The following is a 16,636-nucleotide window of genomic DNA, read 5'->3' on the forward strand; positions in this document are numbered from 1 at the left end:
CTCTTTCTCTTTCACTGTACTATTAGACGCAAATATTTGCTCTTCTCATTCGCTTGTCAATGTAGGCCGTCGGCTGAATCACGTGAATTTCTTGTGTTGTCACTTGGCTCTCAAGTCTGGTTTTAAGGCATTTTGATAGCACGAGATTTATATTAGTGACATAGTTTGCCGACGGTGGTATGTTGGGAAGTTCTATTTACTATTTGTCCAGAGTTAACCTTCATTTCATGAAGAAAAATTATTGGTGGAATATGACATAGCTAATTGAATGTAGCAGTCTCATTCTCCACTTAATTCTGACGTATTCCATTCCAATATCTTATCTTCAAGATAAGAATGCTCAGGAGTTTCCCTATTGCTCCAACTTTGGCTGCATTGATCAAGTGCAATCACTATCTACGCTTTGTCTGTTACCTACACATCATGTATATGAAAGTTTGCAGCCCATGAACTTGGTAAATACAAGTAGTGTTTTTTGATATCGAATGTGTTGACACCTAAATTTTAACTAGTCATTTAGGAACAATTGCATAGAAAATTAGGGATTAAATTTTAACCCCTAAACAAAAATATTAAAATTGCATAGCATATAGTTTAAGTTCATATAGGTTAGTTGCATTCCGCATCGGACCGGCGGTGGCGAGAAAGCTGAAAATTCATCGCATAAACAGAGCTCGAGCACTCGGCTCACTCGAGGGATTGGGGGCCAAAATTCACAAGTCTAAAAGGCTTTGGTTGTTTTAATTTGAGTTTAAATCAGCCCGAATTAATTTAGCCCATTTGGAATTAAAATAAAATTAAATGATAAAACCTAAGTCTAAGCCCATTAGGACTAGGAAGCCCGGTTAATTAACCTAGGGTTGTGATATAAATATGTCGTTATGAGTCATAATCAAGGGGGCTCTCACAATTTTCAGAACACGATTTTTGAGAGACACACGTGAGCGAGAGTAAGAGTAAGAGAGAGAGAGAGAGTCGGTCGCGCTCACCTCACAGCTGCGTCGCCTCGCGACCGTACCGCGCGGACCGCTGTTGCTGCTGTTCCGCGACATCGCCCGTGCCTACGCCGTGCTTGCCGCCGCCGCTGCCCGATGTCCACTACCACGCCGATCCAGTGACATCCGTGAGTTGCCGCTGCTGTGTCCAGGCCTCTCTGCAGCCGTCTCACAGCCATCAGCGTACTTGGCTGCCGCACAGATTCCTTGTCGATCCAAATCAGCCTAGTTTTGGTTCTTGACGGCATCAACGAGTCTGTACGTGAAGAACCTAAAAGGAATACACAGCACAAATCTAAAAGGAGTCCAAAGTCAAAGAAGTGGTCCTACAAAAAGGCCTGCGTCATCAATTCCAGTGAGCTTGGCAATGTGCAATTCAGCCACTTGCCTTAGTTCTTGGGGGCGAAATCAGAATTTCCAGCATCAGACCAACAAACAACAAGCAATCGTCAACGTACTTCAGTCAATTCAGACGACTCTGGAGGCCCTCCATCGAACCTGGTTCGCTCTGCAGCAACTAGCACCGCGAGTACAACCGAGACGAACTCCAGTCCGCGATCCTGACATCCTCCGAAGTTGCTGGTCACCCCGAGTCCCAACGCCAAGCCACTGCTGTCCCAGTGCCTCGTGGCGTCCTTACATTGCCGTGGCCTTATTCTTGTTTTGCAGATTGACTGGGGGCACCACCGCGCGCACCACTGCGCCCGCCGCTGGCCACCCCATCGCCGTCCCACGGTGGGCCTCCACCGCCACCGCCTCTCATCGTCGCCGCCGCGTCTGCCGTCGATCACCCACCGTCGGTCACTGTCCCGATCCGCAATCCCAGCGATTCAAATTTGGAAAGAAATCCGCAAACGTGATCCAGCATCAAGCTCGAATTTGGAAGTTATCCGTAAATTAGGTAAGAAACTTTATCCGATATTGTTTCAAATATTTAAATTCCTAATTCGAGTGATTTTGTTGTCTTTGGTTGATTAGTAGATATATTTGAATGATGCATGGCATATTCCAAGATTCCAAAAAAATACACTAAGTTAGGAAATTCCTAACCTAACAACGTGTCGGGACGACTATCCGATCTCAACCATGAGATACGATATTCGGTGGCACGGAAAATCTTTATCCTGTCCATAACTATTTGGATACGATAGTAGATTTTATTTTGTTCCCAAATTCAAACGAATAGCCTTCCATCAATATCCATAATCACATGGATATGATCGCCGGTTTATATCGTTTCCCTAATTCAAAGATAATAAAACAAATCTTGCGGATCGCGTGGATTGGCTTTGATCGCGGTGGTTATCTGCCTGTTTGATTTATTTCCTTTAAAAAGAAAATTCCAAAAAAAAAGATTAGTTAGGATTTGAATTGATTTTATTAGAAGATAATGATGCATGTTTAGGATAGGTTTAAAATAACTTTCTTTGAATAAGTCGATAGGATGACTTTTTAATTTAAATTAGGAATTAGAGTAATTTATTTCCTAGTTTAATTTAGATATTAGCCTAATCTCGATGGTTCATTTTAGGGTAATTCTTGATTTCGAATTTTCATAAAAATACCAAAAAGAAGTCACTTTAGGATAGATTAAATTATCCTTTTTTAGAATAGATTGCATGTTAATTTAGGCATTTTTTTAATTCCGAAATTCATTCAAAAATAAATCATTTGTCCGTCATTAGAATTAGGTCACGTCGTCGCATGACATATAGTTCGCATGCTAGGTTGCATTAATCGCATGTTAATTTTTGCACGTCATTACATATATGTTAGCTTTCATTTAAATAAGTGAAAATCCTAAAAAATATTGAGTGAACTGCTTGTTAATTAGAAATCATATTAGGATTGTTGATGTGATTTTCTAGCTAACAATGCAGATGCTTACGTTGCTTCGAGGTAAGTAATTCTCCCAATCTTGCAATTTATTTAATGTTTTGATTATTGGGTGTTACTTTGGTGGTTTGCGTACCCGTATGAACATCTCACATGTTAGTGATTAGGCAATAAAATGGATCCAAACTGCATGCATAAACATTTTTGAAAAGAAAATGTACCGAAAGGGCGTTAGACTAGATCTAGCGTAATCAAGTTCCCGAGCTTAGAATCTCTGGTTCGTAGGAATAAAACATATCTCCCTATGTTTTATTTAGGTTTCTAATCGACCTACCACAAATAGATTAGTGGCGACTCCAAGCTGAAAATATTTGCATGTTAAAAACTTAAATCCTAAGTTGCGAATTGGTAGGGTTTGGGAGGGCCCGAGTTAGGCTTAGTCTTAATAATCCATTAGCCTGAGAAAATTTAGGTCGCGACAGAATGCTTAACTTTTCCGGAGAAGTAAAAGTCGCAAGACTCTTTCAGCCGTGATTTCAACTAAGATGACTTTTAAAGCCATGCTCTCTACGGAATTCTGTATTTTTTCCAATTCCACTGGCGAGCCTTCCGAAGACAAACCCCAGTGCCAGAGTCACTTCTTTGGCCGCAAAATAATCAACTTGGTCATTTTCATTTTTAGTACTTAAATAAAATTTGATCGTTTCATTAGAGGAAGGAAAATGAGAGCCTAATGGTACGATCATAGTCAACTAAAAGACGGCCGGTTCCCCAAGCTTAATGCGAGCCTAACGGTACAGTCACGTGTAAGTGGGAGATTACTGGAGTTAATCCCATATCGGTTATGGAAGAAGCTAGTGGTCATATTATAAGTGTGAAGGAAAGTTTCACCCTCTAAGTTAACTTATGGAATGAAAAATACTCAAAGACCACCCAACACAGCTCAATCTACTAATTGATTGTCTTCAAACACAACCTTCAAATTAGGGGTGAGCATGATTTTAGGGTCGAACCTACAACTCGAGAACCGGATCGGTGGGAACCTGTCTAGTTCAAAGTTCAAAAAATTGAGGAACCTGTTTCGACGAGTAGGTTTTAGGTTCTAGGTAGGTGGAACTTGGAACAAGTTTTTATGTTTTTCTTTGTCTATGTCTTCGTGCGAACCTGTAGTATTCCATGGCATCCGAAGATGAGTGTATAATTTGGAACTACTAGTCTAAACTTTCATTTTATGACCGGGACTTTTACTTTGTTAATGTTTCGTATTTTATTGTATGTCTAAATATAAGTTGTAGTCAGTGGATTATAGTGGCAAGTGGTGGTCATTAAAGGTGATGATTCACTGTAATCGTTCAATAAATAATACAAGTAGATACTGGGTAGACTCTAGAACCGATCCTGGAACCTATGACAGGATAGGTTTTAAGTTCCACATTCCAAGAAATAAGGAACCTGTACTAATGAGTAGGTTTCAAGTTCCATTAGGTTTCAAGTGGAACCTGTACAGAACTTGGAATTGTTCAACCCTACTTCAAATCATCCTCTAGTTGCCTCTATCTTATCACACACTCTAATTTTTCTTACAGTTCCACCCGATACTCTAAGTTGAAGGCTCAATCGTAAAAAACTCTCGTTAGATTGACCAAAATTAACTCCTCCCTTTGAAACTCCCCACAATACATTTGATACGAAATATTGAATTCACATATGATCTCAATCAAATGAAATGAGAGTTACAAATTCTAGACATGATCTCCTATCTTTTATCGATAATTATCCACAAAAAGTTACAAATCTCAACACTATAAACATAGCCACCCTGCGATCATGTGCTCGTGTCAATCCATTGCCTTTATCTTCGACCAGCGTGTAGGCACTCCTCTTCTTTGTTCGTAGGTGATGCTTCTTCAACACTTAGTAAACTCTGCAATAGTTTGTTGTCGATATCTTCATTGTATTTATGACTTGTCGATTTTCTTCATGTTGTCTACTACTCAAGGCTCTTGTCATAATCTCTGATGTCGATGATTTCTGAAAAATGAGCGAAGTTCGCTCGAGTGGGGGCATTTGTCCATCCCCGACCATTCATTTTCATTGGATGCTTTTTGGCAATTGATTTGCTTACTAAATCCATTCCCTGGCAAATCCAAGTGCAATTCACTATCAAAATAATTGGATCCATCCAAAAGAAGTGTGAAGTGACCCATTCCATTCACGTTGTACAGTCCAAAAGAATTTCCACGTTTGGTCTTCAATAAACAATGACATTTCCAGAAGTGCATTGTGTCCACCAATGGATGGGATACCGATTGCGTTATGGAGTTTTAGCTTATTTTGGTACTGTCCAAATCGATCTCGGATATGAGATTAAGAACATCATGAATGTTAATCGAGCGCACTAATTACACCAATCATTATGAATTCGATATGATATGATCATAGATCTTCATCGACAAGGAAAATAGGTATGTAACTTGATTTAAAATCTTACCAAGCCTTGCTCAACCACATATCAACGACTTCATTAATACAGAGAAAAATGCTTAGATTCTCAGCCAGCTTGCTTGATAACGTGCATTTGGATAAATTAGATGAATTAACGAGTTTTGAGATTTTCTAGTTAAATTTACATTAAATTTTTATTTATTTATTCGTAAAGTCCCAACCGAATATGAGAAAATCAAATTGGAACTTACTTGGAGAATATTCTAAAACGTTGCCCAATTTTTTCAAGGAAGAAAGGCAAAAAACAAAAGAAAATTCCTCAACAGTTTAGCGTGGGAAAAGGTTCTCAATATAGAGAGAATAGTGCACTGGAAGTCCCACTAAATGGAATTGAGTTCTCAATTTATTTTTTCTTGGTGCGATCAACTCCTAAATTATTTTAGAAGCACATTTGATATATTCAAGACCAAAAAGGTCCGAAAAATTGGGCAACATTTTAGATATCCGAGACCTTGGTCTTACCCAGGCCCGAAAAATTGCGAAGACACCACTCACTTGTGGCAAATATTAAGGCCATACCTAGGGGTGAGCATCAGATCTGATTCAAGCCAAGAACCGACTAAAAATGGCCTGATCGTTTTAGTGTCAAGCTGACCGTAGGTAGAATCAGTTCAATTCCAGGTTCCAAGGCCGGAATCGCCGATTTCACTCGCCTGGTTAAACCTATTTTGAAGTCTCTTTTGGAGGGAAGAAAAAAAGAAAAGCAAAACTTTTGCAACCATCAAGATTTACACCATAGCCTTCCATATGATCAAACCACCACATAGTCATTTAAACAAGGAATGTTTTTGTAACGAAATGGTGAAATTTTTATACTATATTACAAAAATCTGGATTTTTACCCAAAACATAAGAATGGGCCACTTGGCTCCATTAAGTGTAATTCGATAAAATGTAAAGTTAAGACAGTTATAAAAGAAAACGTATCATGTTATTGCTTATTAAGCTAAAATATGTGAGCATATACTGAAAAGAAACGTACAAACCAAACGTAAATTTTGATCACTCTTTAGATTCACGACAAAAAGTACACCACTACCATTAATGTGAAATTACACTTAGAAAGAAATAAGAGAGAAATAGATGAAAGATCATAAGTACCCAAAAATTAGTGAAAGGGTGAGATCATGACAAAAAGTACACCACTACTAACTTGAATGTTCAATGTTGTTCTTGAACTTGAATTAATGAAAAGATAATATTGAATATTTTCATATATTTCATAAACGAACTTGAACATGTACCAAAAGTTTATAGACCACATTGAACATATTAAAAATTTAAAGGCGGCATTGCGTATTGGGCTAAAGTTCAATGTCACATTAAACAAATTAAAAGTTCATGGACCAAATTGCATATTGGGTCAAAGTTCAAGGACTATCTGTGTCATTATCCCTTGCTAATTTGTACTTTCTAAAACTTTAATCAGCAAAAAGGAAAAAAAATTAACTTTTTGAAAACATTGAGAAATTATGTAAATTAGAAACTATCGATGCCAACATATCTAGAGAAAAGCTCCACAGGATAGAGATTCAATAATTATGCTTATGCTCAAATATATTTCCCGTAAGTATTTGCATATGAAAAATGTGTGCACTAAACCTTTCGGTAGGCTCATATATATTTCTCTTGATGGACTCATGACAAGTGCGTCACTGGCTCGTGATTTCACTTTTGAATCAAATAAAAGTAGGCATAAAACAAGTATCACCAGAAACACACCATCGCAACGAAACGAAAGTAGTTTCCTTCCCTCAGAAGTCGCTGCAATGAAAGGTTATCATGCCTTTGTCGAGGAAGAAGAGGATCTTCCCTTGCATCTTTTTTTGTTTAGCCATGCGTTCCTGCGTATTCCCAATGGATGTGCAGCAACTTCGACCCCTGATTTGTTTTGCTAGCTTAACGGTTGCTTCCTCAAGAACTGCAAGCCCAACACTACTACCACTCGACTCTTCCCATATAATCTGTTTCACTGGCTTCCGGTTCCTCTATAGATATGTGACATTTGCATAAGAATTCTCCTGAATATGTTGATCCATCAGAATCCTCACAAAGTGCCGCTAGATCCACTAATTGATTGTCTTTAAGCATAACCTTCAAATCATCCTCTAGTTGCCTGCATCTTAGCACATATCCCAACTTTTTCAGGGTTCCAATCGATACTCTTAAGTCTAAGGCTAAATCATAAATGACTCCTCAAATTGACCAAAATCAACTCCTCCCTCCAACACTCCCCTATACACATTTGGTTTGAGATACTGAATCCATACGTAATCCGAATCAAATGACTCAAGAGTTCCTGTTAGCACATTCTGTCTTTGGCCATTGACATGTGGCACGATGTCGAAAGATTTTTTTTCCATCGTTTGCACCAAAAACAACACAAAGAACCAATCCTAGGAACTTGTCATACAAGTCCTATGAAGCCATGAAAGATATGATACCGTTGTCAACAAGATTGAACGCCTCTGGTATCTCTCCTCAAGGAAGAACATTTCGGTAATTAGGAGAAATTCGAGAATAACGATACTTCTGTTATAAGGGTAAATTGCTAGAAGTACTCAAGTTTGTAATTAGTATAAGTAGAGAGTTTGGATTGAGCATAATCCTTGTGATTCAACCAAGCTAGAGTTCTATAATAATCAGACATATTTATCATTGTGTAATAACTAGACATATTGATCCTTGCTTACGTCAAATATGATACTCATGCCATAAAAACCATTCCCTTGCAAGTGTTGCAGCCACGCCTGTTGCAAGTACAAGCAGAATCACTTCATATTAGATTTTTTTCTTTGTCTAGAATTGTCGGCTTTTGTAGTATACAAACATAGTGTGCCCAACATACACTCGGTATCAACACACGTACACACATACACTAACGCAGAGAGAGAGAAAGAGAGAGAGAGAGAGGGACCTCAATTGAGAAGTCTGCCATGTTTCATCCTTTGTGGACTTAATTTGGTTGAACTATCTTCCTCTGTGCTCATTTGACTATCCGGTAGATTTTCTATTTCAATTGAACTTTCTTCCTCTAAGCTCGTTGGACTATCTTCATCCCAAATCTCTTAAAGTAAATCGGAATCTGGCAATTGATTGCCTTGAAGTAAAACCTCGGAATCGTTCTCTAGTGGCTCGCATGTTAGTCAGAATCCACACTTTTTCACAATGCTCTAATGCTAATCTGGAAATGACTCCAGTCATTTGATCAAAAGCGTTCACTCCCCACATCTTCCTTGTTTCGTAACAATTAAGCCACAGATGATCCAAATCCAACGAACTGAAAGTCCATGAGTGTGCAGCATTAATGTAGCCATCAATGGATACTTCAATCGCAAAGTTATTCTCTTTTCCTCCTTTCACTTGGAGTACAGCACAAAAAGCTAATCTTAGGAACCTGTAACACAAGTCCTTTGAAGCCATGGGGAATCTCAAGGATCTCTTCTCAAGATATATGTATTTGTATAGGGATCACTCGAATCCTCCTCCTTCTATGGAAACTTGATTAGCTTTGAGCAGCCGTGAAGCATCAGGGTTACAAGATTTCGCTACCTGCAAATTCTGGTTGGAAAGATTGAGCAGCCATGTTTGACCCTTTGTGCACTAAATTACTCGAACTATTTTCCTCTGTGCTAATTTTTTTATCTAGTAAATCTTTGGTTTCTCTTCAACTTTCTTCCTCTATGATCATTTGACTATCTTCATGCGAAACCTCGTAGAGTAAAGCTGGATCCAGCAACTGATCATCTTGAAGCAAAATCTCCAAATCGTTCTCTAGTGGCTTGCATATTAGCCGGAATCCATACTTTTTGACAGTTACACTAGGCGGTGCTGTAATGATAAGCTGGAAATGACTCCAGTCATTTGGACCAAAAGGGTCTCCTTTCCACAGCACCTCTGGTACGCAATATAGAAGCCACACATGACCCAAATCCAATGAACCGAAAGTGCTTGAGCCTTCCATCGTATTCTGGCCATTAACGTATGCTTGAAGCTTGAATTCTTCATTCTTTTTTCCTTCTTGGAATACAACACAAAAAGCTAATCCCAGGAACTTCTTATACAAGTCCTTTGAAGCTGTGAAAGAAATAGAACCCTCGTCTTCAGGGAGCAACCACTTTGGCATCTCTCCTCCAGGTAGAAGAAGGTCGCAAGCAATTTTTGGACGAAATTTCTGTCACAGATGTAGACTGTTAGTTTTTTTCGAAATTGGCTCTTAGAAAGAGGAGTTTCAATGAGTTAAGTGGGAAGTCCTAGAATTTTGCTATAGTTAGCAATAGCATTACAAAGATTTTTGGTGCTTAATTGGTAGATACGGGATATGCATTGTTGAAGATTTTGTAATTGAATGTACATGTATTGTTGATGGTTTTCGTTGTAATTCCACAGCGAAATAGAGCTCCATAAATAGAGAGTATCCTTTGCGTAGCCTTATAGCCACCTCCACCACGTATACATGCAGAATCACTTTCGATGCTTGCTTTTCTTAATTAGCCCACTCATGTAGGATTTTCAGCCTTTCGCAATATACAATCACTCGTGCAGTCAACATGTACAAAACTCCAAAGTAATCGAAGAGAGAGAGTGAGATAGAGTCTAACCTCAAGGTTGAACAAATCATTCATGGTGAAGCCATTACGGAGCAGTTCATGACATGAAGAGAAGTCAACAACGTCAGCATCAATGTCGGAGGGAATTTTACTTAGAGATTCGCAGTTATTTGCCGATAGTTTGTTCAATTGCCGAGGAATCTCGAGGATCTCTTGGAGTTGGTGGCAATGCGAAACATCCAACTGTTCCAACTTGTATAGTTGCCCGCATGCAGGAAGGCTAGTAAAATTGTTTTTCCTCAAATACACATTTCTTAAAAAGGGAAAACAGGAATCATTTTCCAGAAAATCTACTTCCGATAGATTGCATTCGCTAAGGTTTAAAAACTTTAACTCTGGAAAGCCCGTCTTCGCGTGGGGATCACTCGAGTCCTCCTCCTTCTTTGGAAACTTGATTAGTTTTGAGCAGCCTTCAAGCCTCAGGCTTGTAAGATTTCGCAACCCGTAAATACTAGACGGAAGGATTGCCAGTTTCTTGCAATAACTTAAATCCATTTCCTCCAAAGAGACAAGATTTTCTATGGATGTAGGAAGTTCCTCAACTGAAGTCCCTTTTAAATTAAGTACTTGCAAGCCCTCGATTTCATCCGGAACATCAGGGAACCTATGCAATTTTGAGCAATATTCAAGATTGAGATGTCGAAGATTCTTGGACTGTAGCATAGTAGGGAGATCATGAAGTTTAGAGCACCCACTTAAATTCAACAATTGTAAGTTGCCGTGACATGCAACTGATGTGTGGGCATGCTCTAAGTTTTTGCACCCATGGAGATCCAATTGCTCTAGATTTGGAGTACAATCGAGGTTTGGCATACAAACAAGAGACTGGCATTCACTAAAGTTAATGAACTTCAATTTCTTAAAGTCCTGCAAGAAACATTTCGGGTGAAAAACAAGAACTGAGATAAATAGTCAATTCAAAATCTGGCTCTAAGTTTTCAATTAAAAGAACTAGTGGTATGTTCAGATACTAGGAAACTATATGCAAAAGTCTTCACACATCATAACTCATAAGCATTACCCCAAAACATGGATGAACAAGTAAGCACTCCTATTTGTCCACGGGCCAATAAATTGTCCTTGCAATTTTCCTGAACAAATTACATTAGGGGCGGTTCTGCTGTTCTGAAGCGCAGAAATCGGAACATTGTTCCGTGTTGGTTAAAAGGTTGAAAGACATTGCTAACAAAATTTTGACTGGAAACTTGTTTACTCGGTAACGCATTGGTAAGTTACCAACACTTCTAAAAAGCACCTACAATTACTAGATAGTTTTAAATTACCAACTATTTCAATAAAATACCAATATTTTTATGTAGCTTACCAATATCTTAAAGTTATTGAAATTTATGTAAAACCAGTAAGATGTCCATGCGTTGCATGAGTCTAAGACTATATTTGTTAAATCATCCTAAATGTCGATATCGACCTGAATTTTTTTGCAAGAAAATAACAAAATAAATATCCATATCAATCAAATTGCCCGATAAAGCTTATGTGGAAGTTTATGTTGAGTTGATCTAAACCTCATCTTGTAGATTTATCTTCTAATTAAAAGAAAAATAAGACATAAGATTGCATTGTTTTTTTATGGAGTAACATAAGTATATGCAATATTTCAAACAAGTAAAATAAAAAATAAAAAGAGATTTTCTAGCATGAGATGGAGCAAGCTCAATCACATTGATAATATTGTTGATTATCTTCGAATGGGTTGAATTTTATTTTAAGTTCTATTATTTTAGCTAGTACACTAATTGAAACTTAACAAGAAAAAGAGATATACCCATTACCAGAGTTCTAAAGATGTGGCTTCTCAATTCTCTCTTGGGAAGGGTCTTTGAAAACATTTAGACCATCACCAACTATATATCAAAAACCTACAAATCAAATTAAAAGTTTCATGGTATATATTAAGCTCATTCAGCACTCAAATGTCAAATTACAAACCAAGAAGTTTTTGTTTCAATTTTCTTCTCAAAGTCATGATGGTTTGAGCTCGTTGCTGTCATTTTTCGTGTGCATGGACGGAAAAGTTTTATTTTTCATTCCGGTACTTTCACTACTTTTCTAATAAAGTTCCTGTACTTTTGATTTTTCTAATCAAGTCCTTTTGCTTACATAAATTATCTAATCAAGTCTCTCTAGTATCTAGCCTAATCTAAAGCTAACGTGGCCCTTGGACGACTCGATAGTGTACCGTGAATTAAATATCACACATACATGGGCACTTATTCATTATCTACGGTGGGCGTCCATGTAGGCAATATTCAATCCATGTCATATTTGGACGATCACGTCAGCTAGATTTGGTCAGATTTGATGTCGGGGAGACTTGATTATACATTTTGTATAAATAGAATGACTAGATTAGTTAGAAAAATTAAAAACACATAGACTTGATCAGAAAAGCAGTTAAAGTACAAGGATGAAAAATGAAATATTTCCTATATGTATTTCAAATAGGGTTAATATCACAAAAAATCCTAAACCAGTACACCTATAAAAAATTTACCCCAAACTAATTTTTTTATCACTAAAAACCCCAAACCGGTACACCTGTGACAAATTTACTCTCCGTTAGTTTACATTAAATTTTACTTTCAAATTGTTGAGTTGGATGATACGTGATAGTTGACGGGTATACTAGTTTATGATTTATCCCTTAGTTTGTCACAAATTTATCAATTTATGTTTTTTTGTGATATTATTTCAATTTAACGGAAAGTAAATTTGTCACAAGTGTACTGGTTTGGGGTTTTTGGCGGTCAAAAAATTAGTTTTTGGTAAATTTATCACATGTGTACCAGTTTAAGGTTTTTGGTGGTCAAAAGATTAATTTGGGATAAACTCGTCACAGGTGTACCGGTTTGGGGTTTTTCGCGGTATTAACCCTTTCAAATATAACCAACAAGTTGTCAATTAGAAGGCATAGTTTTTACGACCAAAGATTTTAACGGCATTGGTTCATTTACTAGATTGACGGCCTACATTTGATGCTTTAATATGTGTAAAGAATATAGTAATTGTAGATGTTTTCCTAAGGACAGCAATAAACATCATCAAATATAATACATATAAGTAATGAAAAAAAGACCAAGTAAATACGCACCTTAAATTGTTCCCCCACTACTTTGATCTTGCTTTTCCGCATATCAAGTCCAACTAACTTCTTTGGACCATAGTTAAAATCTGGAATCGAGGCACAATTAGGCCATTCAAACCACCTTAACTCACTGGGGAGATGGATGAGACCTTGGAAAGAATTATCTACATTAAGCAGGATGAGCAACCTCAACTTTCTCATGTTTACGAAAGCATTAGGACCGATATACATCTCTTCTGGCTTTGGTAGCTCCAAAACAATAGCTTTTATCCTATTTGTTCCCTGTGTATTTATTTGAATATATTAACATTACTTTGTAACTATAATAAACAAAGTCAAACATAAGAATTGAATATGAATTATTATCACAAGTCTTACCACATTTCCTAATAGAACATCAAGAACATCATCATAAAGCCACAACCTACTGCGTTTTCTGGGATCATCACGGCATTCTTGTTTGACAATATCCGTACCCATTAATTGCATTAAGTCATGCATTTGTAAGGTCTGGCACTCTTCACTAATCAAGCAGCGCTTAATGAGAATTTGTACTCCAATAGTCGTCTCAAAATCACAACTATCAAGAACTTTCTTAATATACTCTCTACTCCTCCCCTTGAAGAAACAGGCAATGTCTAGAAAAATCTCTTTTGCATAGTCTTCCAATCCATCATAACTTACCTTTAACACATCATTGATCTTTTTGTCAGGACTTTTGGCAAGTTTTTGCAAGGTACTTTTCCATTCAGTTTCTCCTCTACCACACAAGAAAGCACCCAACACCTCAAGAGCCAAAGGAAGGCCTCTCGCATAGTGTAAAACCTGATCAACAAGAGTGCTGCTTATTTCTATTACTTGATTTCCTAGAAAAGCATGCTTTCTAAAAAGTTGGAGAGCTTCACCATCCTCAAGAGCTTTAACTTCATACATATGATTCCGATCTACCCCATGAGAAGTCAGCAAATGCTTGTCTCTTGTTGTGATAATAATCCTACTTCCATTACCAAACCACTCACAATCTCCGGCTAAAGCATTTAATTGGCATGCATCATCAACATCATCAAGAATAATGAGAACTTTCTTATTACAAAGTCTATCTTGAACTAACCGACTTCCTCCACCAACACTGTAGACTATTAACTTCTTCCCTGGTAATACCTGTGACAGCAATTTTTCTTGCAAAGCAACCAAATCAGTGGAATTTTTGGAATTTTCTCGAACACGTTCCAAGAAACTAGCACCTTGAAACTCTCTAAAAATAGCATTATGAATGGCTTTAGCAAGGGTTGTCTTCCCTACACCTCCTTGTCCCCATAATCCTACCATAAGAACATCATCCTGGGACTGTATATTTAAGATTGTTTTAAGCTCTTGTACTCGAGAATCTATCCCTACCGGATACTTGGCTACATTTAATGGCGTTCGATCTAGTTGGGTTGAGATCTCTTGTACAATATGTTGTATAAGCCCCGCTTCATATCTGAAAAGTGAAAATTAGTTGAAACCACTCATAGAGCAATCCAAAGAAATGAATAAGTAATTAAAGAGAATTGCTGAGTAATAAACTAGTCCGCAATATATCTGGAGATGAATGTCTAAATATGTTCAACTAGGAAGATGCCCGTGTCTACTAGGGGTGTACAAAAGAACCGGAAACCACCCAGAACTGGACCGAACCGGTCCAGAACTGGCAGTTCTCATGGGGATCGGTCCAGTTTCTGATTCTAATTTCTTGGAACCGATAAATATTAATCCAATTTCCGATTTCAAATGTGAAATCGACCGCCCACTCTCGAACCGAACTGATACACATGTAAATATATATATATTTAAATTTAAGCTTTTAAGGACTGGACTCTCTCTCTAATTAATAAAACGCTCTCTCCCCTCTCTCTTTCTCTCTCACTGTTTGCGCCCATTATCTTTCACAATCTCGTTGGAGCGAGTCACCTCGAACCAATGTCCATTATCTTTCACAGTTTGCGTTCATTCTCTCTCTAGAGAGATGTAGATCTTCTCTTCACCATCTTCACTCTCTCACTCGACGCCTGAATTTGACCCTTTCGTAAAACCCGACTCTCGCTCCCCCTCTCTCCCCCCCCCCCCTCCACTCCCGCTCCACCTCATGGTTGCCGTGCTCATCTCGCCCCTCATCTCACCCTCTCCCACCTCTGCTCCACCCCACTCGATGACCGGTGCTTGCCGTTCCCCTCCTCCTCCGCCATTCCCTACCCCTTCTCCGCCTCCCCGGCTGGTTCCATGGACCCACCCGGGAACCGGATCGGACCGGTGATCCGGTTCCCAGGTGGGTCCAGGAATTAGAAGGCGGTTCCCGATTCCCATTTTGTGGAGCCGGCCCTCAGTGTTCGGTTCCCAGGTCGACTCCCGATTCTAAAGTGGGAACCGCCTATCCATACATACAATGCTCACCCTAGTATCTACAAGAATCTAAGATTATATTTTTCATGTTATTCCAAATGTTGTGTTAATTTATTTTGCATTTATTAAAAATTCAAGTCAATTATTAGATATGCTAAATGTTGATCGACATTGTCTTGATCTCTTTACAAAGTTCATTGAAATTATCTTATTTTTCCTTCAATTGCCCGAACACCTATCCTTTTATCTGGTATTTCTCTTAGCAAAGTAGTAGCAGTGATGAATATCAACAACGTGAAGCCTCTGGCAACCATCACCCACGGCTTACCAACGCCCGATCCGGGTCGCCAGTTGTCGCCTCAGCCCCTTGATACAGAGAGACGGAGAGGGGCAGAGGTTACGCGGTTGGGGCGGCGTGGGGACTTAGCACTCGGGCGGTGGTGTGGCCATCGGAGGCTCTGAAAGGACGAACGGCTCTCGCACATGGTAACTCTGTTCGTGTGCTGGATAGGTGTGATCTGTGCTGTGTGAGGGTGTGTTCGCTTGAGAGAGAGAGGGAGAGAGTGGCAAATTGAAGCATCAAAAGATTTAAGACTAATTGAAGTAGTAGAAGTGTTACCCATTAGTAAAATGCCACCCAGCCAAGCTACCTGCCTCAGAAAGAGCTTTCTTCCATCTCGCTACTTTCTCCGAATCCTTCCCGAACTTGACCTCATGCTTAGCCATAGCTTCTCCATAACTCTGTCTCTGCCCTCTCACATCTCTTGGCTCCACCTTGTAAAACACCGGAAAGACCGTGAGGTCTCTTTGCTCCTTGCACTCCATGATTTTGGTCACCTCTTCCAAACACCATGGCGAAGAGGCGTAGTCCTCGGAGAAAACCACGACGGCGATCCGCGATTCCTCGATCGCCTTCATAAGCGCGGGCGATATCTGTTCTCCCTTCCTCAGCTCTTCATCGTCGATGTAAGCGTGTATGCCCGTCTGGTCTAGAGCTGCGTAGAGATGACCGAGAAAGTGATTGCGGACGTCCGGACCTCTGAAACTCAGGAAGACATCGTAACTCCTTCTGGGCTTGGAAGAAGAAGAAGAAGAAGCCATTAGAATCAGGAAACAGAAACAGAGGAGGTTAACAATGAGCAATGAGGGACGAAAACGCTAGCCACTTGCATCTTTAGTCTTTCTTATACGGAAAGTAAAGC

General features: G+C 38.9%; 1 protein-coding gene and 1 pseudogene across 2 annotated transcripts; both read right to left on the bottom strand.

Annotated features, from left to right (window-relative positions):
• Positions 1–6,808: 6,808 nt before the first annotated feature.
• LOC130137491 (uncharacterized) lies at positions 6,809–8,759 on the bottom strand (annotated as a pseudogene).
• LOC115692532 (disease resistance protein RUN1-like) lies at positions 7,880–16,586 on the bottom strand. 2 transcript variants are annotated; one of them, XM_056316454.1, is made up of 5 exons: positions 16,054–16,586; positions 13,431–14,535; positions 13,059–13,334; positions 9,938–10,813; positions 7,880–9,510 (listed from the first exon to the last, which is right to left on the bottom strand). In XM_056316454.1, the coding sequence occupies exons 1-5, from the start codon at positions 16,533–16,535 to the stop codon at positions 9,004–9,006; spliced, it is 3,246 nt and encodes a 1,081-aa protein (XP_056172429.1). In that variant the 5' UTR covers positions 16,536–16,586; the 3' UTR covers positions 7,880–9,003. The 2 variants fall into 2 exon arrangements, with proteins under 2 accessions (XP_056172429.1, XP_030475270.1); XM_030619410.2 differs by having other exon boundaries at positions 9,231–9,413.
• Positions 16,587–16,636: the final 50 nt, after the last annotated feature.

Source organism: Syzygium oleosum, unplaced genomic scaffold (genome assembly GCF_021117445.2).
Source record: "Syzygium oleosum isolate NSW1041296 unplaced genomic scaffold, Sole_v2.1 Sole_v2.01, whole genome shotgun sequence".
Lineage (NCBI taxonomy): Eukaryota > Viridiplantae > Streptophyta > Magnoliopsida > Myrtales > Myrtaceae > Syzygium > Syzygium oleosum.

Bases quoted from the DNA above. Each gene is read 5' to 3' on its own strand.
- LOC115692532 (XM_056316454.1), bottom strand. From the start codon at position 16,535: ATGGCTTCTTCTTCTTCTTCTTCCAAGCCCAGAAGGAGTTACGATGTC. The intron at 13,335-13,430 runs GTAAGACTTGTG...ATAAATACACAG, and splicing joins ATGTTCTATTAGGAAATGTG to GGAACAAATAGGATAAAAGC. The intron at 10,814-13,058 runs GTGCGTATTTAC...TGTTTCTTGCAG, and splicing joins TAGTGGGGGAACAATTTAAG to GACTTTAAGAAATTGAAGTT.